General features: G+C 47.0%; 1 protein-coding gene and 1 long non-coding RNA gene across 8 annotated transcripts; one reads left to right on the top strand and one right to left on the bottom strand.

The window, feature by feature from the left end:
• Window positions 1–3,797: 3,797 nt before the first annotated feature.
• LOC102413464 (sulfotransferase 1C1) lies at window positions 3,798–23,296 on the top strand. 2 transcript variants are annotated; one of them, XM_045162242.1, is made up of 7 exons: window positions 3,798–4,177; window positions 7,673–7,866; window positions 10,917–11,045; window positions 12,560–12,657; window positions 18,703–18,829; window positions 20,604–20,698; window positions 22,081–23,296. In XM_045162242.1, the coding sequence occupies exons 2-7, from the start codon at window positions 7,695–7,697 to the stop codon at window positions 22,402–22,404; spliced, it is 945 nt and encodes a 314-aa protein (XP_045018177.1). In that variant the 5' UTR covers window positions 3,798–4,177; window positions 7,673–7,694; the 3' UTR covers window positions 22,405–23,296. The 2 variants fall into 2 exon arrangements, with proteins under 2 accessions (XP_045018177.1, XP_045018178.1); XM_045162243.1 differs by lacking the exon at window positions 3,798–4,177 and having other exon boundaries at window positions 7,695–7,866; window positions 22,081–22,261; window positions 22,498–23,296.
• Window positions 5,080–23,432, bottom strand: LOC102413774. Of its 6 annotated transcripts, XR_006639798.1 has the most exons (5): window positions 23,295–23,432; window positions 14,195–14,707; window positions 12,472–12,638; window positions 7,687–7,739; window positions 5,080–5,833 (listed from the first exon to the last, which is right to left on the bottom strand). It is a non-coding gene; the product is annotated as an uncharacterized LOC102413774 (long non-coding RNA). The 6 variants fall into 6 exon arrangements; XR_006639797.1 differs by having other exon boundaries at window positions 5,080–7,739; XR_006639799.1 differs by lacking the exon at window positions 7,687–7,739.
• Between the last annotated feature and the right edge of the window lie 4,154 nt (window positions 23,433–27,586).

Here is a 27,586-nt window from a genome sequence, read left to right as displayed (position 1 = left end):
CCATTGCCAAAATCTACCACCCAGGACATGCATTTAAAGTGCACACCTTTTTAGCACTGTTCCAAGGCCGAATAAATCCCAGTGGGCAGTGGTTTGAGTGCAGAAGAGTTTCTGAGCTGCTCCTGCTGTTGGCATCCTGCCCCCTACAAACTACCCTCCAGCACTAGCCAGTGTGCTCTCTGCCCATGTCAATCAGAGCCTGATGTGAACAGGAGATGTAAGCCCCCCAGAGGGGCCCTCTCAGGTTAGAACAAAACCCAAACTCACTTCCAGACCCAAAGCATCTTGACCTGATCCTCACCTACATTTCTGACCTTGCCCCTGATCATCAAACTCAGAGGCTCAGGCTCCTATAGTTCCAAGAGCTGCTCCAGCCCCTAGTCTTAGGACCTGAAGCCCTTTCTGCCCAGAACTCCACTGCCAAGTCTCCAAGCCAACCTGGCTCCTTCTGGTCTAAACCCACTCCCTTGGAGAGAGTGTTTGTGAATTGTTTCTTGGCCAGCATCCTGCTGCATCCCATCACTAACTCTCCAGGTCTTCCTCATGACAGAGCACCTTCTATAACCTTGCTTCCTATTTTGTTATTATCTGTGTCACTGTACCAGAAAGTTTCATCCTACAGCACCAACTTTTCAGCAGAGCCTAGAACATGGGAGGTGCTCAGTGACTCTTCTTTGGACAATGGATAGATGAATGGATAGAAGGATGGAAGCATGCATGCATAGATGGATACATGCAAGGATGGAAGGATGGAGGAATGAATGGATGGAGGGATGAATGGATGGAGGGATGAATGGATAGAGGAATGAATGGATGGAGGGATGAATGGATGGATGATGGATGGATAAATGGATAGAAGAGTGGAGGGATAGATGGAGGCATAGGTGGATGCATGGATGCAATTCACGCATGAACAAATAAGTACCATCTATCTACCTAGCGCATTCAGACAAAAAGCTCCATAGTGACCTAGTCCTCAACTATCTAAGTGCTTGTACCCTGTATTTCACTCCAGTGGATCCACAAACCCACCACCATTTTCAAATGCAATCCAGACGTGAACAGCAGTCCAGCCTTCTCTGGCCACTTCCTCCTGGGGAATTCACCATCCTTCCCATTGACTAGTCCAGCTAGAAATCCTAAGGCATTTGAACATTGGTAACAGAAGCAATACAACTATTTAACATTTTAGCTGTGATTAACAATTAAACACACATCATTCAGATAATCATGATTTAAATTCTGGGTGTGCTCTTCAAGAGGTCATGAACATTAAGTGTCACTGAAAATCCAAATTAAAATTCCAGAAATTATTCCTGGTAAAGAGAAATATTCTGTTTCTCGCATCTCACTCTTTTCCTCCAGAACAAACAGAAGCAAACGGACCTCATAAACTTTAAGTTTAATGCTACAGATTAGAGCAAGCATCTTTGGAAGACACTTGAAAGTGAAAGTGTTGATCGCTCAGTGGTGTTCAACTCTGTGCGACCCATGGACTGTAGCCAGCCAGGCTCCTCTGTCCATGGAATTCTCCAGGCAAGAATACTGGAGTGGGTAGCCATTCCCTTCTTCAGGGGATCTTCCTGACACAGGGATCGAACCCAGGTCTCTGAATTGCAGGCAGATTCTTTACCATCTGAGCCACCAGGGAAGCCCAAGGAGACACTTGGTGTAGTAACATACACATATGTAACTTGGTACACTTTTTAGATGACCAGTTTAACATATGATAATGTTATAGCTTATTTGGACAGTTATAAATTTTCTAATCTAATTTCATAATCCAATTCATCAGTCGCTCAGTCGTGTCCGACTCTTTGCGACCCCATGGACTGCAGCACCCCAGGCTTCCCTGTCCATCACCAACTCCCGGAGTTTACTCAAACTCATGTCCATTGAGTCGGTGATACCATCCAACCATCTCATCCTCTGTTGTACCCTTCTCCTCCTGCTTTCAATCTTTCTCAGCATCAGGATCTTCTCAAATGACTCAGCTCTTCGCATCAGGTGGCCAAAGTATTAGAGTTTCAGTTGCAACATCAGTCCTTCCAATGAACATTCAGGACTGATTTCCTTTAGGATGGACTGGATGGATCTCCTTGCAGTCCAAGGAACTCTCAAGAGTCTTCTCCAATACCACAGTTCAAAAGCATCAGTTCTTCAGCGCTCAGCTTCCTTTATAGTCCAACTCTCACATCCAAACGTGAGTACTGGAAAAACCATAGCCTTGACTAGAGGGGCCTTTGTTGGCAAAGTAATGTCTCTGCTTTTGAATATGCTGTCTAGGTTGGTCATAATTTTTCTTCCAAGGAATAAGCGTCTTTTATGTCATGGCTGCAATCACCATCTGCAGTGATTTTGGAGCCCCCAAAAAATAAAGTCTAACACTGTTTCCACTGTTTCCCCATCTATTTGCCATGAAGTGATGGGACCGGATGCCCTGATCTTCGTTTTCTGAATGTTGAGCTTTAAGCCAACTTTTTCACTCTCCTCTTTCACTTTCATCAAGAGGCTCTTTGTTTCTTCTTCACTTTCTGCCATAAGGGTGGTGTCATCTGCATATCTGAGGTTATTGATATTTCTCCCAGCAATCTTGATTCCAGCTTGTGCTTCACGCAGCCCAGCGTTTCTCATGATGTACTCTGCATAGAAGTTGAATAAGCAGGGTGACAATATACAGCCTCAACGTACTCCTTTTCCTATTTGGAACCAGTCTGTTGTCCCATGTCCAGTTCTAACTATTGCTTCCTGACCTGCATACAGATTTCTCAAGAGGCAGGTCAGGTGACTGGTATTCCCGTCTCTTACAGAATTTTCCACAGTTTATTGTGATCCACACAAAGGCTTTGGCATAGTCAATAAGGCAGAAATGGATGTTTTTCTGGAACTCTCTTGCTTTTTCAATGATCCAACAGCAATTTGATCTCTGGTTCCTCCAATTCATAATCTAATCTGAATTCATAATCTAAAATCATTGCTATGAAATATGGAGGATCCAGTAAATCTAACAGATCTGATTCTGTATATTCAAAGCGAGCATCTTGCGACTTACCTGCCCTCACCTCATTGTGGGAAGAACAAAGTAGTGGCTATGAGGTTTTGAACCTTGACCAGCTGGATTCAAACCCCTGAGTTATTCTGGGCTCTGGTGGGTTACTCTCCAGGATTCTTATTTCTTCCCTGTAAAACAGGTAACGATGGCAGCTATCTGGCAGGACTGAGAGGAGGATTTTTAAATCATAGTGATATAAGTAAAGCACTTAAAAATAAAGAAAACAAACAGATTTTAGCAAATGTGTAAGGACACAGGCAGTCTGACTGCAAGGACATTTTTTAGATATTTATTTATTTATTTGGATGTGCCAGGTCTTAATTGTGGGATGCAGGAATCTCATCCCCTGACCAGGGATTGAACCGGGGATCCCCTGCATTCGGTGTGCAGAGTCTTAGCCACTGGACCACCAGGGAAGTTCCTGCAAGAACATTTTATACAGCAGTTTTGTGTAAGCACCCAGGTAGTTCAATTAAACTAGCAAAAGGAAACAAAAAGGCTTTGTTAACAATAGTAAGTAGATGGAATCCTAAGCAAACAAAATAAATTCCATTGCTTTCTTAACCTTTTGACTTTTAGCCCATCGGAATTCTATGTACATTCTAGACCAGGGATGGCCACCAGGCTCTATGTTTTAGCAAACGCTTTTCAGTGTGGGGGGGATATGCTGGAAAAAGGTTGAAAGAATTCCTAGGACTCATCTGGGGGCATTGGGAAGGTGTCCGGGCAGTTACTGAGGTCACTCCAGGAACAGGAGACGCCACTGCAGCTGCCACAGAGCCACTGCTCTTTGTCCTTGTAATTCCAAACGGCTTGCCGGGACCAGGAAATAGGCAGCCACGGAACCAAGGGCCAGGCTGTGGTCTGGGAAGACGGACCAGAGGGGATGACCAGGGTGCCCACTGGCCACTTCCCTCACCTTCCCGCCTCTGCCTGAACACTGAGCAAAGCCGCATCCCTGCCCACCTTAAGCAGGTCCTATTTCAAGGGAACCAAAGGGCAGGACCAGAGAGGAACTGCTCCCCAGCCTCCTCCACTGGCACAGGTCCGGGCTTCAGGAAGCAGGCGGGAGAAAAGCCTGCAAGAGGGAGTCCTCAGGGCAAGCACACAGGAGCAGAGATCAAGGTTGGTGAGCCACTTGCCTGGGGTCCTTCCCCATCAGCTCAGCCCCCGTGGAGGAGGACAGAGCAAGCATCCAGGAGGGGGATGTGCTGGCTGCTTGCTCCTGCTTATACAGAAATAACATTTTTCTCAAAGACAGGAGGCAGAAAATTACTTCCCACCCCTCATCCTAGACTTTCCTGAAGCCTCTGTCCCTGGATCCCAGGCGGCCTTTCTAGGGGTTCACCTGGGATCCCCTGAGAAAACTCCAGGTCTATCCCTCCCTGCAGGGGGCCAGGCCGCCACCTCCACCCATTGAAGCAAGTCCCCAGGGAACATGGAGGTGTTTCCAGTGTGGGCCCAGATCCCCCAGGAAGTTGAGCCAGGCTCTTTGCCCAGGGTCTTACCCCAAACTCAGGTCCCAGCTGTTCGCTGGAAGTGTTTTGAAAAGAACAGACAGACAAACTGAGGGCAGATTCAGGGCCCAGGCAGGCAGTCCACAGAGCCGGGTGACCAGAGGCCTTCTCAGCTTTGCTTGTGGCTTCAGGAAGGGGCCCCACACCCCAGGCCAAGAAAGGGCTGGGCAGTGGCCGACACAGAAGGTCAGGAGAGCCCTTTGTGGGGGGATGGGGAGGATAGCCGGCAGGAGGGTATCCCAGGATCCCCAAGCCTCAGCCCAAGGGGACGCATTGACCACGGCTTCAGGAGAGAAGGAGGCTGAGGCAGTGGTTTAACAGCTGTAACCAAGTCAGACTCCCATCACGTGAGTCCTCAGACCAGCACGGGAGGCCCCAGGTGAACGGGACGGGGCTCCTGCCATAGAAGCTCAAAGTAGTTCGTTTCTGGATTTCTAGATTTCCAGAGCAAGGTTTGCCCAAGTTCCGCTATTTCTGTATGCCACTGAAATTGCTTTTTACTAAACTGAATATGTGTAGATTACCTTTTAATTTAAGAAAGAATGTGTTTTTTAGGTTAATGTTTTTCTCTTTTGACTCAGTAGAGAAGTTTACAAAGTTTAAAACATATCCAGGGAGGTCTTTTCTGCCAATTTACAGGATAAAGAAGTTTTACATTAAGCCAAAAATGATAGCTTAAGGAACTTCCAGTTCTACTGACAAAACCAGATTACTTGAAAACCCTCCCAATAGAAACAGCAGAAAGTTCTGAATGCAGATAACAAGCAGCCCTTTAAATGTGCAGCCACACGTGGTGTGGGGACAGGATGACCCCTCATGTGCTCGGTGACAGCTCTCGGTCCAGGTGTCGCCTGCATGTCACTCCATCACGAAGGCACATTGTCCATCTGTAACCTCTGGGGTGAGACTCTGAGTCTGTGAAGAGCCTGTTTCTGCCCCTAGTTTATCCAGGGGTGGTCAGCATCCACTGGTGGGGTTTTTTCTATCACTCCTCCCCAGTTTGTTAGCAGGCCTTTTTCATAGAGGTCAGCTGAGAATCTTCAAAAGCAGTCACAGAGCTGGGCAGGAGCCCACTATCTGAATGAGCAAAGAGCTCCCATACGTAAAGGGCTGTCGGTCATGAGTGCAGGACGAGAAACTACAGGGCACTTGGGGAAAGGGCACATGGAGCAGAGCTGGCTGAGTCCCACCTGCAAAGTACCGAAGTCAGAAACGCCAGCAACATGTAATAGTCCACTAAGATGTGTAAGAATGAAGTCATAACCTGTGGGAAATAAGAAACAGACAAAATATCTACAAGTAAAAAATAATGACAATAATTGAAACTAAGAACGAGTTAAGTAACAGATTCAATACAATTCATACAACAGAGGCAGGCTGAAAAGAATGACATTGACTATAGCCAAAGATAGAGTGAGTAAAGGCTAGGAGATTTGAGGACAGAAACTGAGGGTCAGACACAGAGCTGGCTGGAGTTCCAAGGAAAGAACAGGGAGAAGAGGAAGAAGGGCTGAGAGTGTTCCAAATCGATGACACTCGTGATCCTGAAACCAAAAGTGCAAGTTCCAAGAAAGGTAAATAAAAACTTACACCAGCCTAGATAAACAAAGAGAAAATACTGTTTTTAAAACTAGAGAAGAAAGACATTCTACTTAAAGAACTGAAAGCAAAATTCTCAATAACAGAAAGAGGCCAGAAAACAATGGGATAATTAGGTTGACAATAAAAGGAGAGCAAAATGTATACCTGGCAACACTACTTAAGAGCCATGTAGGTCCATCAGTAAGGGAACAATATACCCATACATACTGGCTGCCCGCATGGCTCAGTGGTAAAGAACCTGCCTGCCAGTCCAAGAGATGTGGGTTCAATCCCAGGGTCAAGAAGATCCCCTGAAGAAGGGAATGGCAACCTATTCTTGCCTGGAAAAATCCCACAGACAGAGGAGACTGGCAGGCTACAGACTATGGGGTCACGAAGAGTCGGACACGACTGAGTGACTAACACTTCTCAGACTGGCTTGTTTTGCTTGGTATATTCATTGAAGCTTCCTCCATGTCCTTTCATGGCTTGACAGTTCATTTCTCTTTGGTGCTGAGTAACAGTCCATTGTGTGAATGCACCATGGCTTTTTATCCATTCCCTATAAGGGCTTGGATTCCAGGTTTGAGCACTTGTGAATAAAGTGCCATGGATGTCTGTGTTCAGGTTCTGTATGGACACGAGCTTTCAACACATGCTCATGTGTCATCTGTATCTTTGGCGGGGTGTGGTTTAGCTCTTTTGCCCACTTTTTGATCATGTTGTTTGTTTTCTTTCTGTTGTGTTTTAGGAGTTCCCTGCATAGTTTGGATAACAGAACTTTATCAGATATACCTTCTGCAAATATTCTTCCTAAGCCTGTGGCTTGTCTTTCGTTCTCTAACAATCATTATATTTTAAGACAGAATATTCGATACTGGCTATGCCTGTAGTCCACCAAATCCAGCTGAGTGTAAATGGAAAAAATGAGCAAGATAAAAATAAAAATATTGGCAGAAAAACAAAACAACAAAATATGCTAATGGATACTGTCATTCAAAAAATAGCTTCTACTCGTAAATAGACTGAAAAAATTAGGAATCCATTTGAACTCAGAAAATTGACATTATTCTTTAGCAAGTCAGATTTTTCCATGGTAGACATCCCAAGGTCATGGGGCACAGAGTAGCAGAAAGATAGCACATATGGAAACAGAATCACACAATACTGTTTGATAGTCTGTTGCCTGCAACCATCTTTTGAAAATTATTTTTTAAAATTTCCTAATTTCTTCCTAATGAAGAAGATTGTCTGTTTTATATTTGGGGGAAGATGTGAAGAATCAGCTTTAAATAAAACATTCTGTTTTTTCCAATTTATATATTTTAAATAATGAAGTAATTTAAAATGCTCAAGGTCCCACAGTTTTTACTTCTCTCACTTCTTAGGTTAACATTAAACATAATAATGAATTTCCAACACATCTCTCCTAAGTTTCTCAGAGAATCTTAAATTTTAAAAGAAGGAATGACTGTTCAAAGCTTTAGAAATGACATAACCACCCCTTTCTTTTATGTACCAGTGAAATAGTCTCACCGACAAAGATGTCTTTGGAGGAGATGAAAGATCTTCACCTGGAGGAGAAATACCTGCAACCGGAAACCAAGGAAGTGAACGGAATTCTCATGACCAAGATGATAAGCGATAACTGGGACAAAATCTGGAATTTTCAAGCCAAGCCTGATGACCTTCTCATTGCAACCTACGCAAAAGCAGGTAGGTTGAAGAAAGTTGAGGAGGGGGGCTTCAGCAGAGCCGGGATGCCTGGGGGTTCTTCAGATTTTAAAATTGCAGGTTTTCACCAGGGTCAGACGCTGGCTTCCCAGGTAGCACTAGTGGTAAAGAACCCATCTGCCAATGCAGGAGACAAAGGAGATGTGGGTCCAATACCTGGGTCAGGAAGATCCCCTGGAGGGCAGGGCAACCCACTCCAGTATTCTTGCCTGGAGAATCCCATGGATAGAAGGGCTACAATCCAGGGGTTGCAGAGTTGGACACAACTAAAGTGACTTAGCACACAGTTCCTGAAAAAATGAAAACCACTCTTATTGATGCACACCAAACCCCCAGAGTCCACGAGCCTCCTTTTTATTTCGGTCCCTGATAGAGGAAGAAACGGAGAAGGCAATGGCATCCCACTCCAGTACTCTTGCCTGGAAAATCCCATGGACGGAGGAGCCTGGTAGGCTGCAGTCCATGGGGTTGCTAGAGTCAGACATGACCAAGCAACTTCACTTTCACTTTTCACTTTCATGCATTGGAGAAGGAAATGGCAACCCACTCCAGTGTTCTTGCCTGGAGAATCCCAGGGACGGGGAAGCCTGGTGGGCTGCCATCTATGGGGTCGCACAGAGTCGGACACGACTGAAGCGACTTAGCAGCAGCAGCAGCAGAGGAAGAAAAAGCCAGCCTCCCACAGAATCACATGAAAGCGCAGAGTCTTAGGAACAGCAGGAAGCTCCTAGGGGAAGCCTGTCCTCCTCCCCAGGCTCTCCTGCACGTGGAGATGGAGCTGGAACTGAGCGTTTTGCCCAATGGGAAAAGCGCAAGTGGTGTTAGTCCAAACCTGCATGCATACAGAGGGAAGGAATGGGGAGGGGGCGGGGGGCGGGGTGACACAGAATCCTACAAAAGGGAGAGAAGCTTGTGGGGAGAACCAGAAGGGAAGAAGCAGAGAGGCCAGGCTCTGCAGCTGGAGGAACAGAGACCTCAGAACCCAGAGGGCTGGATGGAGTGTGAGAGGGAACCCCCTCAGTTATGTATGTATCATTCAAGCAGTAGGGCCAAGGAAGGCAGAAAATTTTTGAGCTGTAGCCAGCCTGGGAATGTCTCTCTGTGGCCAGTAGACGCTGCAAGAGGAGTCTGAGATGCTCAGAACCAGGAAGATTGCAGGGGGTGCCCCTGCCCCATGGTTCCTAACTGGCCATGTCACCGTGTGTGTCTCTCCTCCGTAGCTCAGGACGCCTTCCCTAGCCTCACACTGCTCCTACCACACAGCACTGCCAACCATGCCTGCTCAGAAAACTAGATGGTGGGGAGAGAGTGGGGTGGGGGGCCAGGAGTGAGGAGTTGCTCCTGCTTACTCCTATTGGAAGCTCTCAGTTTCTCAAAAATCATCTTTGTCTGGCTTGCATGTCTCTTGCTCAGATCTGAATTCAAATAGGCACTGTACCTCAGAGCAGAAATTTGCTCCCCCTTCACCTTGGAAATTGTGCAGTCAACCCCCCAGACTCTCCCAGAACTCTCTCTGTAGCTGTGTTCTCCCACCTCCCCCACAGCCTCTCAATCTTCCCTACACCCACACCCCATCCCCCATCCCCTGCTTAAGCTTTCTAGCATATGAATATGCCCACCTTAACCCTAGCTCTGAGGTTCCCTCCCTCGGATGCTCTGGCTTATTAATACAAGTGGACGCTCTCCTCCCCCTCTGACTGTTTCTCTCCAAAAGACCAGCTCAGCTGAGCCCACCTACCCATCCACAGTGGGCTCCACTCCTCCTCTGAACTCCCAGGGCCCTTTGTATGGTCTTCATGGCTCTTACTGGAGACCTCTCAGTTATCTGTGTATTGTCTTATGTATCAATGAGCGCCAGGCTTAGCTAAGAGTCAGGGGCAATAAATGCCTTTGATGTGAAAAGGAAAATGGACATGTGGTGGGTAGGACACATGGGCTAATTCTTTGCCCACCCACACGTCTGCATCAGTTAGGATTCAGTTTGGATATATGTATCAGGAAACTCAAAAGTAAAAGCACTCTGGAGGTTAAAGTCCAGGGCTAAAATGGTGGCTGTGCTGATCCTTAGAATCCCTGGGTCTTTGAACTTTCTGCTCCACCATCTATAGGCTTAGCTTTTGGTTTCATAGCCCAATATGACTGCTAGAGATCCAGCCATCACATGCATGTTCCAAACAGCAACAAGGAGGCAGGAAGAAGGGAATGAGGTCATGTTCCTGCCCTTTAAAGACACCTTCCCAAAATGTAATGGCATGGCCACCTTTAGCGGCAAGAAAGATTGAGAAAATAATCTTTTTATACAGCCTTTGGCTATGTGCTTGCATGCATGCTAAGTGGTTTCAGTCATGTCCAACTCTTTGTGACCCCATGGACTACAGCCTGTCAGCTCCTCTGTCCATGGGATTTTCCAGGCAAGAATACTGGAGTGGGTTGCTATGCCCTCCTCCAGGGGACCTTCCCAACCCAGGGATCAAACCCACGTCTCTTGAGACTCCTGCATTGGAAGGCAGGTTCTTTACCACTAGGACCATCTGGGCAGTCCAGCCTTTAACTATATGCCCTGCTAAAAATTAAGGATCTATCTATTAACTTGAGAAAGATGGGGAGAATGGATATTAACTAGGCAAGAAGCAGTCTTCGGTGTATCGTATCTCCTCCAACAAGACTGGAAGCTTGTTGGAGCATGGACAGTATCTGCCTCAACTTTGCATCTCCTGACATTCCTTTGAGTCAATATTCTTTCTCTCAGTCTACACTTATTAGGTTCAAAACCCTATGCCAGGTATGAGGTCTAAGGGACAGAGGGACAAAAGGCCACCCCTACTCAGTGGAGCTCTCAGTCTCACGAGAAGGCAGGTGTGGGGGAGACCTTGGCAGTGGGGACAGGGGCTCAGAGCAGAGGCCCATCCATCATGAGGGTCACGCAGGTGCTCAGCGTAAGCAGAGGTAGGTTTTACTGAATATGGGAATAATTGACGTAGAATGGAGTTGCCCAGAGAGCAGGCAGAACTGAGATTAAGTAACCCTTCCAGGCACCACCTGGACCCAGGAGATCGTGGACATGATCCAGAACGACGGGGATCTGCAGAAGTGCCAGCGGGCCAACACCTTTGACCGGCACCCTTTCATCGAGTGGGCGCTCCCCCCACCCCTCAGCTCAGGTATGTGCCGCCTGGGCCTGTGGGGCTGTGGCCTCTGTTGGGAAGGAGTCTGAGGATGGTTCAGGTTAACATACCTCTGTCAGCTGTGAGAAAAGACCCCTCAGTCCCTCTGCTGAAATATGGACTGGGCGGCTTCAGACAGCACGTCTCCTGCGATTTCTCAAGGACTCAAGAGTAGGCAGGAACATTCCACACAGGGGAGGCAGGGTTGAGGACAGCTGGTCTCCAGTGACCAGGAACCTCACCCCTGGGTCAGATATGCCCACTCCAGGAGGACTGGCTCTGCTGTGTTTCATTTCTGGCCTGTCTGCCATGGATTCAAGTTAAATTATACATAGTCCCTCTGTTATTAATATCAACAAATGGTGCACTTCACACCAAAGGTACTAAGAAATGTAGGAGAGTGCACACTTGAAGAGCTGGCAACCAGTTAGGAATGAAGGGTGTGTTTTTTTAGATTTTTCTTCTAATTGGAGCGTAATTGCTTTACAATATTGTGTTGGTTTCTGCCATACATCAGCCTAAATCAGCTATATGTATACATATGTCCCCTCCTTCTTGAACCTCTCTCCCAGTCCTATATCCCATCCCTCTAGATCATCATGGAGACTGGAGCTGAGTTCCCTGTGCTACACAGCAGCTTCTTCCCACTAGCTATCTATTTCACACATGGTCGTGTATACATGTCAATGCTCTCTCACTTCGTCCCATCGTCTCCTTCCCTCGCTGTGTCCATAAGTCTGTAAGGGAGTGTTTTTATAGAATAAATAGCAGCAAAGAGTAGCTTTGCAGTAGGACCCAACCTGATGGTGAAAAGACAGAGACTTTGGACTCAAACAGTTCTGATTTGGATTCTTATCTGGACAACCTTGAGCACATTATTAAACCTCTCAAACTCTAATCATCCCTCATTTCTAAAAATACTGCCTGTTGAAAACCCATGGTTGATTGAGCCAGTTATTCCAGCACCATCAGGCAAAAAAATTATCTTTTCTCACATCGAATTGCCTTGGCCCCTTCACAAAACTTGAATTTTACCATCTACATATGGGCTTCCCTGGTGGCTCACATGGTAAAGTATCTACCTGCAATGCAGGAGACCCGGTGTCGATCTCTGGGTTGGGAAGATCTGCTGGAGAAGGGAATGACAACCACTCCAGTATTCTTGCCCGGAGAATTCCATGGACAGAGGAGCCTGGCAGGGGTCGCAAAAGAATGAGACGACTAAATGACTAACACACACATGCATATGGGTGCATTCTGGATTTTCTGTTCTGCCCTGTTCCATTATGTGTCCCTCTTTGTGCCAATACCACACTGTTTGATGACTGTACTGTAGCTTTATATGAAAACATATAACTTGATGACACTGGGTGGGCCGACAGCCTAGGATGTAATTTGCAATGTGGAGTCGGGTGGGGGGTACCTGGCACGTGGTGAGTTTGGCTCCAGATGCTGGCAAAACAATGGAGATACGGATGAGAAGTGTTAGTTGAGCAGCGCCCTTGTTGCAGGTCTGGATCTCGCCAACAAGATGCCTTCTCCGAGGACTCTGAAGACGCACCTGCCTGTTCAGATGCTCCCCCCTTCCTTCTGGAAAGAGAACGCAAAGGTAAGGACAGCTACACACACACACAAACAGACGTCGCTCAGTCGTGTCCGACTCTTTGTGACCCCATGGATTGTAGCCCACCAGGCTCCTCCATCTATGGGATTTTCCAGGCATGAATACTGGAGTGGGTTGCCATTTCCTTCTCCAAGGATAGCTAAGCTTGATCCAAATACTCACAGACTGTCTCCATCTAAGAGGAAACAACCCTGGACCTCAAAAGATAGGTGCCCGGTGCAGGTTCCAGTTGGGCAGTGAGCTGAGACCCCTCCCTGTACCCACCACTCCAGCCTGGATCCATCTTTCTCCCAGAATATTCCTTCTGGGTACCAGTAGACTAGACTCCAAGCAGCGCCATCCTCATCAACCATCAGCTGAGCCACGTTCACAGACAGTGAGCAACGAGGCAGGGCCCCTGCTTCCTGGGGAGGCAGTCATATCAGTGTGAATCCTCCAGGAGCCAAGCCAGGGCTGAGTAAGATGTGAAGGGGGTTTATTTAGGGAAAACCTGTGAGGGAAGAGGGAGACCCCAGAGGGTGGGGGGCCCAGGACCACGTGTGGTATCTGGAAATCATCTCCGTCATGGATAAGCTCCCAGCAAGAGCCATGCCTCTGTCCTCTATTTTTAAATTTTTGTTTTAGCAAATTGAGATCCTATAAATGCAGTGTACACTGAATGTACTAGTGTTTTGTTTTGTTTCTGATGTCAGCTTCATCAGTGAGTCTGAAAGTCAGGCTTCTCTGTCCATGGGATTTTCCAGGCAAGAGTACTGGAGTGGGGTGCCATTGCCTTCTCCGAATGAAATACAGAATATACCCCAAATATCAGCTTAGAGATTTGCAAAGAAAAGTGTAACAAACATTTGCAGAGTCAAATGCTTGTCTCAGCTGGACTGTCCATCTCTCTGTGGGCAGGCTACTTTGCAGACCCAACCACAGACCCTTCCATGCTCTGGGCTGAGCCCTTTCCAGGGGGGCTACACAGTCAAGGCTGTTTAGCCAAGACACTCTCTACTTAGTGCAAAGCTCGGAGATGCAATGTGAGTGGCTGCTTTTGAGTTTCTCTGCTCTGGTTTCCGTGGTGCTCCATCACCTCATCTCATCCATCTCCCATCAGAGGTGCCATAGGTTTCCATATATCAAATGCTATCACCTTATTTGCTGCCCTGAGATTACACCCAGATCACCATGACTTTGAAAACATCTTGATTTATTCCTACAGACAGTTAACGTAATTTCGGTGCTCTAGAACGAATATTATTTCCAAATGATGTTTTTAGACTCAAAGTCAGAAGACACGCTAACATGTATTTTGTCATCAGATTAACAGCTTCTTTTTGAAACCAGGCCTTCTAAAATGTCACAGTCTCCATGACAGCACATTCTTGTATCTGCTGAGAACTGTGGATTGTTTGAGTAGGAGAAGGTGCGGGCGAGCTTAGTCCGAGCTTTTCCCATTATGATGGGGCAGTGAGCTAAATGGAGTTCCCCAAAGACACCTGCATCCCAGCCCCTCCCAAACCCTGCAAATGCACCTCACCTGTAGAGTGCACTTGGCAGGTGTGATTAAGTCGAGCATCTTGAGACTGAAGATCTTCTGGTTACCTGGACAGCCCTGAGCATCGTCACAAGGATCCTGATGGGAAGGAGGTGAGAAGCTGGAAGGACAACGTGAAGGATGTGACACCTGACGCAGAAGTGGGGGCGATTCCAGGGCAGAGTTCATGCCGAGGCACACAGATGGCCTCAGGTTCCAGGAACTGCAGGGAAGTTTGTCCCCTGCCCTGGAGCCAGCCCCACGGCCAGCTGGAATCCAATCCAGTGACCCCGAGCTCCAGACTGTAAGACAGCCAACCTCTTGCTGTTTTAAGGCTCTCCACCTGTGGCAATTTGTCACAGCAGCAGCCAGAGACTCGCACAGATGGATTGCAGACTCAGAACATGTGAGCGTGTGGCCTTCGCTCCCACTTGGACGTCTGACTCCAGACCGGAGGCATTTCAGCAGGTCCCCATCCAGCTGGGTCCCCCATTCTGATTACTCAGCTTCTATTTGCTTAAAGAAAAAACAAGTGATAACCAACATAAGCATTGAGAAATGTGTTTACTTGATCCTAAGACCTTGCTGCTGGGCATCCCTTTGGGTTTTCCGAGAATGTTCATGGACACTGGAGGGCTGTTCAGTGGGAGGAAAGAGGCAAAAGGCACGGTTCCTGCAGTGCTGGGCTCACAGGAGGAGCCAAGGCTGCAGGACCTGTGCTAATTTGATCAGATGGAAACACCTCCCCCCACCCCCTACCCAGGGGTACTGGTCTGCTGAGTATGCACAACACAGGGAACACACTTGAGAAACCACCCATGGGCTCCTCCCCCAGAGTGCCCTGCCTACTTTATGTTTCTACTTCTACATCTGACAGTTGATCCCACATGCAAAGGAATAAAATGGGACCACTCTCTCACACCAGACAAAAATGAACTCAAGATGGATCAAAGATCTGAATGGAAGACCTGGAACCACAAGACCCCTAGAAAAGAATACAGGTAGTACACTGTTTGATATCAGTCTCAACAATGATTTTCTTGGATTTGACATAAAAAGTAAAAATAAACAAGTGAGACTACATCAAACTAAAAAGCTTCTGCACAGTGAAGGAAACCACCAACATAAGAAAAAGACATTGTACAGGAGACAGGGATCACCATTCAGGTATGACCTAAATCAAATCCCTTATGATTATACAGTGGAAGTGAGAAATAGATTTAAGGGCCTAGATCTGATAGATAGAGTGCCTGATGAACTATGGAAGGAGGTTCGTGACATTGTACAGGAGACAGGGATCAAGACCATCCCCATGGAAAAGAAATGCAAAAAAGCAAAATGGCTGTCTGGGGAGGCCTTACAAATAGCTGTGAAAAGAAGAGAAGTGAAAAGCAAAGGAGAAAAGGAAAGATATAAGCATTTGAATGCAGAGTTCCAAAGAATAGCAAGAAGCCATAAGAAAGCCTTCCTAAGCGACCAATGCAAAATGCACGAAATAGAGGAAAACAACAGAATGGGAAAGACTAGAGATGTCGTCAAGAAAATTAGGGATACCAAGGGAACATTTCATGCAAAGATGGGCTCAGTAAAGGACAGAAATGGTATGGACCTGACAGAAGCAGAAGATATTAAGAAGAGGTGGCAAGAATACACAGAAGAACTGTACAAAAAAAGAGCTTCACGACCCAGATAATCACAATGGTGTGATCACTCACCTAGAGCCAGACATCCTGGAATGCGAAGTCAAGGGGGCCATAGAAAGCATCACTACGAACAAAGCTAGTGGAGGTGATGGAATTCCAGTTGAGCTATTTCAAATCCTGAAAGATGATGCTGTGAAAGTGCTGCACTCAATATGCCAGCAAATTTGGAAAACTCAGCAGTGGCCACAGGACTGAAAATTGTCAGTTTTCATTCCAATCCCAAAGAAAGGCAATGCCAAAGAATGCTCAAACTACTGCACAATTGCACTCATCTCACACACTAGTAAAGTAATGCTCAAAATTCTACAAGCCAGGCTTCAGCAGTACGTGAACTGTGAACTTCCAAATGTGCAAGCTGGTTTTAGAAAAGGCAGAGGAACCAGAGATCAAATTGCCAACATCCGCTGGATCATGGAAAAAGCAAGAGAGTTCCAGAAAAACATCTATTTCTGCTTTATTGACTATGCCAAAGCCTTTGACTGTGTGCATCACAATAAACTGTGGAAAATTCTGAAAGAGATGGGAATACCAGACCACCTGATCTGCCTCTTGAGAAATTTGTATGCAGGTCAGGAAGCAACAGTTAGAACTGGACATGGAACAACAGACTGGCTCCAAATAGGAAAAGGAGTCCATCAAGGCTGTGTATTGTCACCCTGTTTATTTAACTTCTATGCAGAGTACATCATGAGAAATGCTGGGCTGGGTGAAGCACAAGCTAGAATCAAGATTGCCGGGAGAAATATCAGTAACCTCAGATATGCAGATGACACCACCCTTATGGCAGAAAATGAAGAGGAACTCAAAAGCCTCTTGATTAAAGTGAAAGTGGAGAGTGAAAAAGTTGGCTTAAAGCTCAACATTCAGAAAACAAAGATCATGGCATCTGGTCCCATCACTTCATGGCAGATAGATGGGGAAACAGCGGAAGCAGTGTCAGACTTTATTTTTCTGGGCTCCAAAATCACTGCAGATGGTGACTGCAGCTATGAAATTAAAAGATGCTTACTCCTTGGAAGGAAAGTTATGACCAACCTAGATAGCATATTCAAAAGCAGAGATATTACTTTGCCAACAAAAGTCCTTCTAGTCAAGGCTATGGTTTTTCCTGTGGTCATGTATGGATGTGAGAGTCGGACTGTGAAGAAAGCTGAGCGCTGAAGAATTGATGCTTTTGAACTGTGGTGTTGGAGAAGACTCTTGAGAGTCCCTTGGACTGCAAGGAGATCCAACCAGTCCATCCTAAAGGAGATCAGTCCCGGGTGTTCATTGGAAGGACTGATGGTGAAGCTGAAACTCCAGTCCTTTGGCCACCTCATGCGAAGAGTTGACTCATTGGAAAAGACCCTGATGTTGAGAGGGATTGGGGGCAGGAGGAGCAGGGGACGACAGAGGATAAGATGGCTGGATGGCATCACTGACTCAATGGACATGAGTTTGAGTGAATTCCGGGAGTTGGTGATGAGCAGGGAGGCCTGGAGTGCTGCGATTCATGGGGTCGAAAAGAGTCGGACACGACTGAGCGACTGAACTGAACTGAACTGAGTGGGAGGAAATACTTGAAAATCCTATGTCTGATAAAAGGGTAATATACAAAGTATATGGAGAACTCACTCAACACAGAAGGAAAAAAGAAAAAAGCAAGCAATCTGTGGCTCTATCAAAATTGTAAACATACCTTCCTGTGTCCTGCAATTCACAGTGCAGACTTGGTCACAAAATTTTCCAAAATACCTTTCTGGAAAAAAAAGGCCTTTACAGCACAGGGCACCCGGGGTGGGGGATGGGAGGAAGGGGAGTGGGACAAGCCCAGAAGCAGCTCTGCCTCTCCCAGGAAGGGACAGGTCACCAGCAGCTCCAGCGGTAGATGTAGCACTGCACTGGGATCCCACGATCTTACCAGGGATGATGGTCATTGTGAGGAGGCAATTCCTCGGGTGCTCAGAAGGCAGAGGCAGCCCTGCCCTACAAGTAGGGTAGACACCCTGCTCAGTGACAGCCAATGGGACCTTCCTTTCCTCACCTGAGTAACACCTCGGGGCCTCCCCTGCCCCAGAAAGAGCAGAGGTAGCGTGACTGCAGCACTTGTCATGCTAAGCAGGACGCCTGAGAGAAAGCGTGTGTTGTCCCTGACTCTGCTAAGACCACAGCTGTAATCAGAACTGTGCCCGGCAAACTGGAGACAGTCACAGAAAGCACAGGTCTAGTCACTCAGACAGGATGGTCCAAGACAGCAGTCCCCAGTCTTTCTGGAACCAGGGACCAATTTCATGGAAGACAATTTTTCCATGGACCAGGGCGGGGAGCGGGGACGATGGTTTGGGGATGATTCAAGCGCATTACATTTTGTGCACCTTATTTCTGATCTAATGCTACTAATCTGACAGGAGGTACCAGTCTGAAGACCTGAGGTTGGGGAAAGTGAAAGTGTTAGTCGCTCAGTGTCTAGCTCTTTGCGACTCTATGGACTGTAGCCCCCAGGCTCTTCTGTCCATGGGAGTCTCCAGGCAAGAATATTGGAGTGGGTATTCATTCCCTTCTCCAGAGGCTGTTTCTGTCCCAGGGACTGAACCTGAGTCTCCCACATTTCAGGCAGATTCTTTACCATCTGAGCCACCAGAGAAGCCCCCAAGAATACTAGAATGGGTAGCCATTCCCTTTTCCAAGGGATCTTCCCAACCCAGGTCCTTCTAACAACACAGGCTAAGGTCTACAGTCTAAGTCCTTCAAACAACACGGGCTCTTCCCGAACAGTGACCTTTCCTGTATTATTTCCTCTGTGTCCATCCCTTTCTTGGCTGACTGCAGATCATCTACGTGGCCAGGAATGCCAAGGACTGCCTGGTATCCTATTACCATTTCTCAAGAATGAATAAGATGGTGCCAGACCCTGGCTCCTGGGAGGAGTATGTCGAGACCTTCAAAGCTGGGAAAGGTGAGCGAAAGGAAACTGAGGTCCACGCCTCCATTTTTACTCTCCCACATATCAGAGAGGCATGGTTTCTGCTGAGCGACTAGGCTGCTCGAGGTTCTGGGAGGACACAGGTGTCACCCAGATAGGGTTACTGTTCAGGGGTCACTGTCCAGAGGTCACAATAAGATGCTACTTAGAACACTGTGGGTGAAGGGTCACAAACTCACAGGTGATGGTGCAGGATCCAGGGGCATGGCCGGGTGCTGAGGCAGTACCTAGGGAGATAGTCAGCCACATGGAGCTGCAGGGAAAGAATCACCCTGCACACCCCCCTGGCCCCGGGTGGGACACCGAAGACAGAGGATCCAGTGACACTGACCATGGGGTCAACCTCGCAGCGGGAGGAGGGTGGGGGTGGCTTGGGGGCCAGGGGAGGACACGGTGCACCCCCTCCCCCCATTCTCCATCACAGAGACTAAAGGGGCCCCAACATCTGGTCACTGGGATTCTTCAGAATGGATTCACAGCTTCTCTTCACAGTCAGCCTGTGTTGTTCAGTTGCTCAGTTGTGTCTGACTCTTTGCGATCCCATGGACTGCAGCATACCAGGCTTCCCTGTCCTTCACCATCCCACAGAGTTTGTTCAAATTCATGTCATCCAACCATCTTATCCTCTGTCACCATCTTCTCCTCCTGCCCTAAATCTATCCCAGAGTCAGGGTCTTTTCCAGTGCATCAGCTCTTTGCATCATGTGGCCAAAGTATTGGAGCTTCAGGTTCAGCATCAGTCCTTCCAATGAATATTCAGAATTGATTTCATTTAGAATTAGCTTTGATCCCTTTGCAGTCCAATGGACTCTCAACAGCCTTCTCCAACACCACAGTTAGAAAGCATCAATTCTTTGGCCCTCAGCCTTCCTTATGGTCCAACTCTCACATCTGTACATGACTACTGGAAAAACCATAGCTTTGACTATATGGGCCTTTGTTCCTTTAATCAGTATGTTGGGGAACAGTATTTATCTCAAAACGCTGGTCTGGCCCCATGCGGTAATGTAAGGGGAACACAGACCTGCCCCCTGCCCTCGGGACAGTTTCTCATAGGGGAATAAGTTCAAGGGTGGGAACAGAAGCCACAGAATCCAGGGTACTTTTTGTCAACTCCCTAAATAGATCAGATCAGATCAGATCAGATCAGTCGCTCAGTCGTGTCCGACTCTTTACGACCCCATGAATCGCAGCACGCCAGGCCTCCCTGTCCATCACCAACTCCCAGAGTTCACTCAGACTCACGTCCATCGAGTCAGTGATGCCATCCAGCCATCTCATCCTCTGTTGTCCCCTTCTCCTCTTGCCCCCAGTCCCTCCCAGCATCAGAGTCTTTTCCAATGAGTCAACACTTTGCATGAGGTGGCCAAAGTACTGGAGTTTCAGCTTTAGCATCATTCCTTCCAAAGAAATCCCAGGGCTGATCTCCTTCAGAATGCACTGCTTAGATCTCCTTGCAGTCCAAGGGACTCTCAAGAGTCTTCTCTAACACCACAGTTCAAAAGCATCAATTCTTCGGCGCTCAGCCTTCTTCACAGTCCAACTCTCACATCCATACATGACCACAGGGAAAACCATAGCCTTGACTACATGAAATATATATATACATATAAAAAAAAAATCCCTGTCTCTGCAAATAAGAATTCTAGTTGTGTTTTTCAAATGTCCTCTTTGATTTGAGACGCCAGTGCTCATTTCAGAAGCTTCAGGTTAATACTGACACCCACTTCTGTCTCCCTCCCGTCAGTGCTGTGGGGCTCCTGGTACGACCACGTGAAGGGCTGGTGGCACGCCAAGGACCAGCATCGCATCCTCTACCTCTTCTACGAGGACATGAAGGAGGTGAGGGCCATTCGACCACCGCCGCTTCCAGCCATGTCCTTGAGGGGATCAAACTATAGTCACACCTACTGACCACACCAGGCCTCTCTCCCTGGTGCCCTGTCCAACTCAGCTTTATCCTCAAATGATGCAACTACTTTTTCTTTTTTTCTCTCTTGTTTTCTTTTTTCTTTCTCCAATCTTTATTTCTTCCTTAATATATTTATTTTATTGAAGTATAGTTGACAATGTTTAAAGTGCACAGCAAGGTGATTCAGTTATACATATACACATATATTATTTTCAGATTATTTTCCATTATAGGTTATGACAAGATATTGACTATAGTTCCCTGTGCTATACCTTTGTTGCTCATTGCATCTCTGTTTTTTACTTAGAAATCTAGCATTCTATTCATACTAAGTCATATAATACTATTCATACTAAGTCCTATTCATACTAATAAGTGGAATCAAAATGTCATACATTTTTTCCTAAAAAATCTTCCAACTTTGTTTCTGATCACAATTTTCAGATGATCCTCCCCTTAGGAAGTCTCACTCACTTTTACAATCTAATTAATCCTGCCACTTACGAACCATGTTTCTTCACCTACAAAATGCAAATCAGCTCTTTTTGTGCCTCAGGATATTACCGGGAAGATTTAGAAGATGACTTGTAAAGCTCCTGGCATCCACACTCCAAACCCACTCCACACACTGAAGTTTAGTCCACACAGATGCTGGCAGGCCTGGTCCCGTGTGGTTCCATTCATCGAGTGTCAAGGGCATCACCGGGTCACTCTCGCACCCAAGGATCAGTGCCCTAGAATTACAAAACCACCCCTGGGCCCTTGCTGAGAGGTTCTCTGGAATCTAGTCAGACTCCAAAGGTCCTTCCTCTGCATGTCTGTGATCAGAAAGAACAGGCCACAAGGGCTTTCGTTCCTGGGTCAGTGTGAGGTCCCCTGATTCAGCCTCTGACAGACCTTGTGTTTAACTTGCAGGCGCTGTGCCATCTCTGGTCCTAGAGTCACTCCCCTCTTTCTGTCCCTCTGCATCTCTTCCTCCAGGGGGCACAATCCCTGCCCTGAAGCCCGCGCTCGCCCTGCATGTGTGCAGGCGGGCAAGACGTTTCCGGATGGGTGTCACAGGGCTGTGCTCATGTTTCTCTCCCCTCCTTCTCGGTCAGCCTCCCTGGGGCTAGGAGAGCCCTCATGTCTATGTCCTTCCTTCCCAAGACCGTCCAGCGCCATCCACAGTCATTCCCCCAAGGAAGACACATGGACTATAATTGAGCTGCTCCCTTAAGTCATCCCTCCCCAAACAGTTTGCCTAACAGAACATCACCCCTTCGTGGAAAACCCCCAACTACTTGACTTTTTGTGACTGTTCCACATACAGGATCCAAGGCGGGAAATTCGGAAGATCCTAAAGTTCCTGGAGAAAGAGGTGTCGGAGGAAGTTCTGGACAAAATCATCCATCACACGTCCTTTGAGGTCATGAAGGAGAACCCGATGGCCAACTATACCACGCTGCCCACCAGCATCATGGACCACTCCATCTCCCCCTTCATGAGGCGAGGTGCACAAGGGAGGGATGGAGAGAGGGAGCGAGGGAGGCCCACACGCTCAGAGGTTGGACAGGACTCCAGGCCCTTTCTGTTTCCCAGTCATGCTTCCAGCTCCCGCACTCATGCTGTCGGCAACACTCCCAACAGTGTCTGAGGAGCAGACCCCATAATCCGCCCTGTGCCAGCCCCTGGGTGCATCCTCACCCAACCCTCTCCCCAGACTCACTGACATTTCGCCTCCTTGCAGGAATGCCTGGGGACTGGAAGAACTACTTCACGGTGGCTCAGAATGAGGACTTTGACAAGGACTACGAGAGGAAGATGGCTGGGAGCACCCTGACCTTCCGCACGGCCCTCTGAGTTTCCGGACCCAGCGAGGCCTCCTCACTGACTTTAGACATGTGAGCCTCACCATCAGGATGCTGAAAACAATGACTCCCTCCCTTTCGTCCTGACCTTTGCATGCTGTCTGCAGATCCCATGTCCCAAGATACACAAAATACAATCAAACGCTGAGTAGAAAGAAGTTTTAAGTTAAATTGCTCAGTGGTTCACAGAGGCTCAGCCATGTAAGGAGCTGGAGCAAAGTAAATACACGACTTAATCCCAACATTAGATCATAGCACCTGGTGAGCCTCCCAGGGTCAAGGCTAGAGGAAAGAGAAAAAAGGTCCAGCCCAGAGCTTCAACACAAGAGAGATGCAAAGAGATGAGGAGTGGGCCCTGGAGAACGTGAGAGGGATCAGGTCTTATCCCCTGAGATCCAGAGCGAGAGCCTGAGAGGGCCTCACTCACAGAGACTCCAAGCCTCAAGGCTCAGGGCCTGGAGGGGTGTGGGGAGTGGGGTCTGAGGCTCAGACTGAGACACAGATGGTCCCAAGTCCAGGGACCAAACCATAAGGATCTCAGAGCAAATATAGGCCAGAAAACCAGGGAGGCTTTATTGATAAATTCCAGGTAGACTTCTTGGAGAGAGGAAATAAGCCCTGAATTAGCCCAAGAGAAATGAAATAGAAGAGAACAGCCAGCACCATGGGCACCTACCTCAAGGACAAGGTGACTGTCCTGTCTCTGGAGGAATCAGCACCGTGTTATTCCTTGTAGACAGATGCTCTTAGAATTTTCAGGAAGGCTGAGTCGTTTAGTTTCATATGTCCTGATTCTCCTTGTTAAAGCCTGCTCAAGGAAGCGTCCACCCTCATTCACACAGGTTGTACTAAGGTCAGTGCTTTGTTTTAAAAGAGAGTCAGGAAACAGATGACTAATGAGAACCTACTGTACAGCTCAGGGAGCTCTACTCAATACTCTGTAATAGCCTATATGGGAATATAATCTAAAAAGAGTGGATATATTCCCTTTGTTGAGTACCTGAAACTAACCCAACATTGCAAATCAACTAGACCTCAATAAAATTTTTTTTAAAAAATAGATGTGTCAAAAAAAACAAGTAAAGAAAAGAAAGAAAGTTGGGAAGTTTCCCTCTGTAGGCATGCCGCTTTCATATCAGGTGCCACCTCCTCCTCCAAGGACCTGAGTCAGCAGCCTGTGGTCTTTCACCTGCTAAGCAAGCTTGCAAATCATTAACCACAGGACAGATAATCCTGTGTGTGTGTGTGCCTGCTCCCCAACACGTGTCCTCTCGGGTGGAACCATGGGGAACCCACTCCCCGTGGGGCAGAGGGAGGGGGCCCAGCTGGTGGGGGTCCCAGGATAGCACATCCCCTACTCAGGGCACAAGCCCTTCTGTGATGGGGAGGACGGGCACAGACTTGGGTTAGGTCTGAGCCGAGGGACTGAGATACAGCACCTAGAGAAGACAGAGGTGAATGCCCCCATGCCATGAGAATTCACACTGAGGTTTGCTGAGCCCCTCAACCCCCAGAAGCATGTTTAGTTTTCTGAAGATGTTCCTTTATAAACAGCTCTGGGGCATTCAGGTTGGTATGCAGTTATGTCCATGAAAGTGTTAGTTTCTCAGTCATGTCTGACTCTTTGCAACCCCATGGACTACACTCCACCAGACTCCTCTCTCCATGGGATTCTCCAGGTAAGAATATCAGACTGGGTTGTCATGCCCTCCTCCAGGGGATCTTCCCAACACAGGGTTTGAACCCACATGTTCTGTGTCTCCTGTATTGGAGAGCAGGTTTTTTACCAATGAGCCACCTGGGAAAACAGCTTTCTCTACATGGATCTAAAATTGAAAAACCACTTTGAAATCATGAAGCAATCTGAACAATCTTCACACAGGAAGCCTGTCCACTTCCAGTGAGAGGCCTTGGACGTCAGCATTGTCTCTGGAAATCGTGACCAGTGTGTCAGCTGTCAGCAGGGAGAGCAGGTACCACCATCAACTAGTCCCCGGGCATTTGCTTTTCTATTCTCCACAGGTGAATTCCACCAAACATTTATTTTGCTTACTTTTTAATTTTATATTGGAGTTGACTAATGGGGCTTCTCAAGTGGTGCTAGTAGTAAAGAACCCACCTGCCAATGCAGGAGACATAAGAGGCACAGGTTTGATCCCTGCAGGAGGGCACAGCAACCCACTCCAGTATTCTTGCCTGAAGAATCCCCTGGACAGAGGAGCTACAGTCCAAAGAGTCAGACACGACTGAGCGAGTGACCATGCACGTGGCTGTGTGGGCGCAGGAGGGCCTAGAGGAGCTGTCCCACGTTGAAGGTCAGGAAGGGCAGCAGTGAGGAGATACCCCTCGTCCAAGGTAAGGAGCAATGGCTGTGCTTTGCTGGAGCAGCCGTGAAGAGATACCCCACGCCCAAGGTAAGAGAAACCCAAGTAAGACGGTAGGTGTTGCAAGAGGGCATCAGAGGGCAAACACACTGAAACCATATTCACAGAAAACTAGTCAATCTAATCACACTAGGACCACAGCCTTGTCTAACTCAATGAAACTAAGCCATGCCTGTGGGGCAACCCAAGACGGGCGGGTCATGGTGGAGAGATCTGACAGAATGTGGTCCACTGGAGAAGGGAATGGCAAACCACTTGAATATTTTTGCCTTGAGAACCCCATGAATAGTATGAAAAGGCAAAATGATAGGATACTGAAAGAGAAACTCCCCAGGGCAGTAGATGTCCAATATGCTACTGGAGATCAGTGGAGAATAACTCCAGAAAGAATGAAGGGATGGAGCCAAAGCAAAAAGAATACCCAGCTGTGGATGTGACTGGTGATAGAAGCAAAGTCTGATGCTGTAAAGAGCAATATTGCATAGGAACCTGGAATGTCAGGTCCATGAATCAAGGCAAATTGGAAGAGGTCAAACAAGAGATGGCAAGAGTGAATGTCGATGTTCTAGGAATCAGTGAACTCAAATGGACTGGAATGGGTGAATTTAACTCAGATGACCATTATATCTACTACTGAGGGCAGGAATCCCTCAGAAGAAATGGAGTGGCCATCAAGGTCAACAAAAGAGTCCAAAATGCAGTACTTGGATGCAATCTCAAAAACAACAGAATGATCTCTGTTCGTTTCCAAGGCAAACCATTCAATATCACAGTAATCCAAGTCTATGCCCCAACCAGTAACACTGAAGAAGCTGAAGTTGAACGGTTCTATAAAGACCTACAAGACCTTTTAGAACTAACACCCAAAAAGATGTCCTTTTCATTATAGGGGACTGCAATGCAAAAGTAGGAAGTCAAGACACACCTGGAGTAACAGGCAAATTTGGCCTTGAAATACGGAATGAAGCAGGGCAAACACTGATAGAGTTTTGCCAAGAAAATGCACTGGTCATAACAAACACCCTCTTCCAACAACACAAGAGAAGACTCTATACATGGACATCACCAGATGGTCAACACCAAAATCAGATTGATTATATTTTTTGCAGCCAAAGATGGAGAAGCTCTATACAGTCAGCAAAAACAAGACCAGGAGCTGACTGTGGCTCAGACCATGAACTCCTTATTGCCAAATTCAGACTGAAATTGAAGAAAGTAGGGAAAACCACTAGACCATTCAGGTATGACCTAAATCAAATCCCTTATGATTATACAGTGGAAGTGAGAAATAGATTTAAGGGCCTAGATCTGATAGATAGAGTGCCTGATGAACTATGGAAGGAGGTTCGTGACATTGTACAGGAGACAGGGATCAAGACCATCCCCATGGAAAAGAAATGCAAAAAAGCAAAACTGCTGTCTGGGGAGGCCTTACAAGTAGCTGTGAAAAGAAGAGAAGCAAAAAGCAAAGGAGAAAAGGAAAGATATAAACATCTGAATTCAGAGTTCCAAAGAATAGCAAGAAGAGATAAGAAAGCCTTCTTCAGCGATCAATACAAAGAAATAGAGGAAAACAACAGAATGGGAAAGACTAGGGATCTCTTCAAGAAAATCGGAGATACCAAAGGAACATTTCATGCAAAGATGGGCTCGATAAAGGACAGAAATGGTATGGACCTAACAGAAGCAGAAGATATTAAGAAGAGGTGGCAAGAATACACAGAAGAACTGTACAAAAAAGATCTTCACGACCCAGATAATCACAATGGTGTGATCACTGACCTAGAGCCAGACATCCTGGAATGTGAAGTCAAGTGGGCCTTAGAAAGCATCACTATGAACAAGGCTAGAGGAGGTGATGGAATTCCAGTTGAGCTATTCCAAATCCTAAAAGATGATGCTGTGAAAGTGCTGCACTCAATATGCCAGCAAATTTGGAAAACTCAGCAGTGGCCACAGGACTGGAAAAGGTCAGTCTTCATTCCAATCCCAAAGAAAGGCAATGCCAAAGAATGCTCAAACGACCACACAATTGCACTCATCTCACACGCTAGTAAAGTCATGCTCAAAATTCTCCAAGCCAGGCTTCAGCAATATGTGAACCGTGAACTTCCTGATGTTCAAGCTGGTTTTGAAAACGGCAGAGGAACCAGAGATCAAATTTTCAACATCGGCTGGATCATGGAAAAAGCAAGAGAGTTCCAGAAAAACATCTATTTCTGCTTTATTGACTATGCGTGGATCACAATAAACTATGGAAAATTCTGAAAGAGATGAGAATACCAGACCACCTGATCTGCCTCTTGAGAAATTTGTATGCAGGTCAGGAAGCAACAGTTAGAACTGGACATGGAACAACAGACTGGTTCCAAATAGGAAAAGGAGTTCATCAAGGCTGTATATTGTCACCCTGTTTATTTAATTTATATGCAGAGTACATCATGAGAAACGCTGGACTGGAAGAAACACAAGCTGGAATCAAGATTGCCGGGAGAAATATCAATAACCTCAGATATGCAGATGACACCACCCTTATGGCAGAAAGTGAAGAGGAACTCAAAAGCCTCTTGATGAAAGTGAAAGT

This window comes from Bubalus bubalis, chromosome 12 (assembly GCF_019923935.1).
Source record: "Bubalus bubalis isolate 160015118507 breed Murrah chromosome 12, NDDB_SH_1, whole genome shotgun sequence".
NCBI lineage: Eukaryota > Metazoa > Chordata > Mammalia > Artiodactyla > Bovidae > Bubalus > Bubalus bubalis.
Note: the sequence above shows the minus strand (reverse complement) of the source record. Positions and strands in the feature narration are given on the sequence as shown.

Coding starts and splice junctions, on each gene's coding strand:
- LOC102413464 (XM_045162242.1), top strand. CDS start 7,695: ATGTCTTTGGAGGAGATGAAAGATCTTCACCTGGAGGAGAAATACCTG. Junction 11,046..12,559: donor CCCCCCACCCCTCAGCTCAG/GTATGTGCCGCC, acceptor CCCTTGTTGCAG/GTCTGGATCTCGCCAACAAG. Junction 20,699..22,080: donor TCTACGAGGACATGAAGGAG/GTGAGGGCCATT, acceptor TTCCACATACAG/GATCCAAGGCGGGAAATTCG.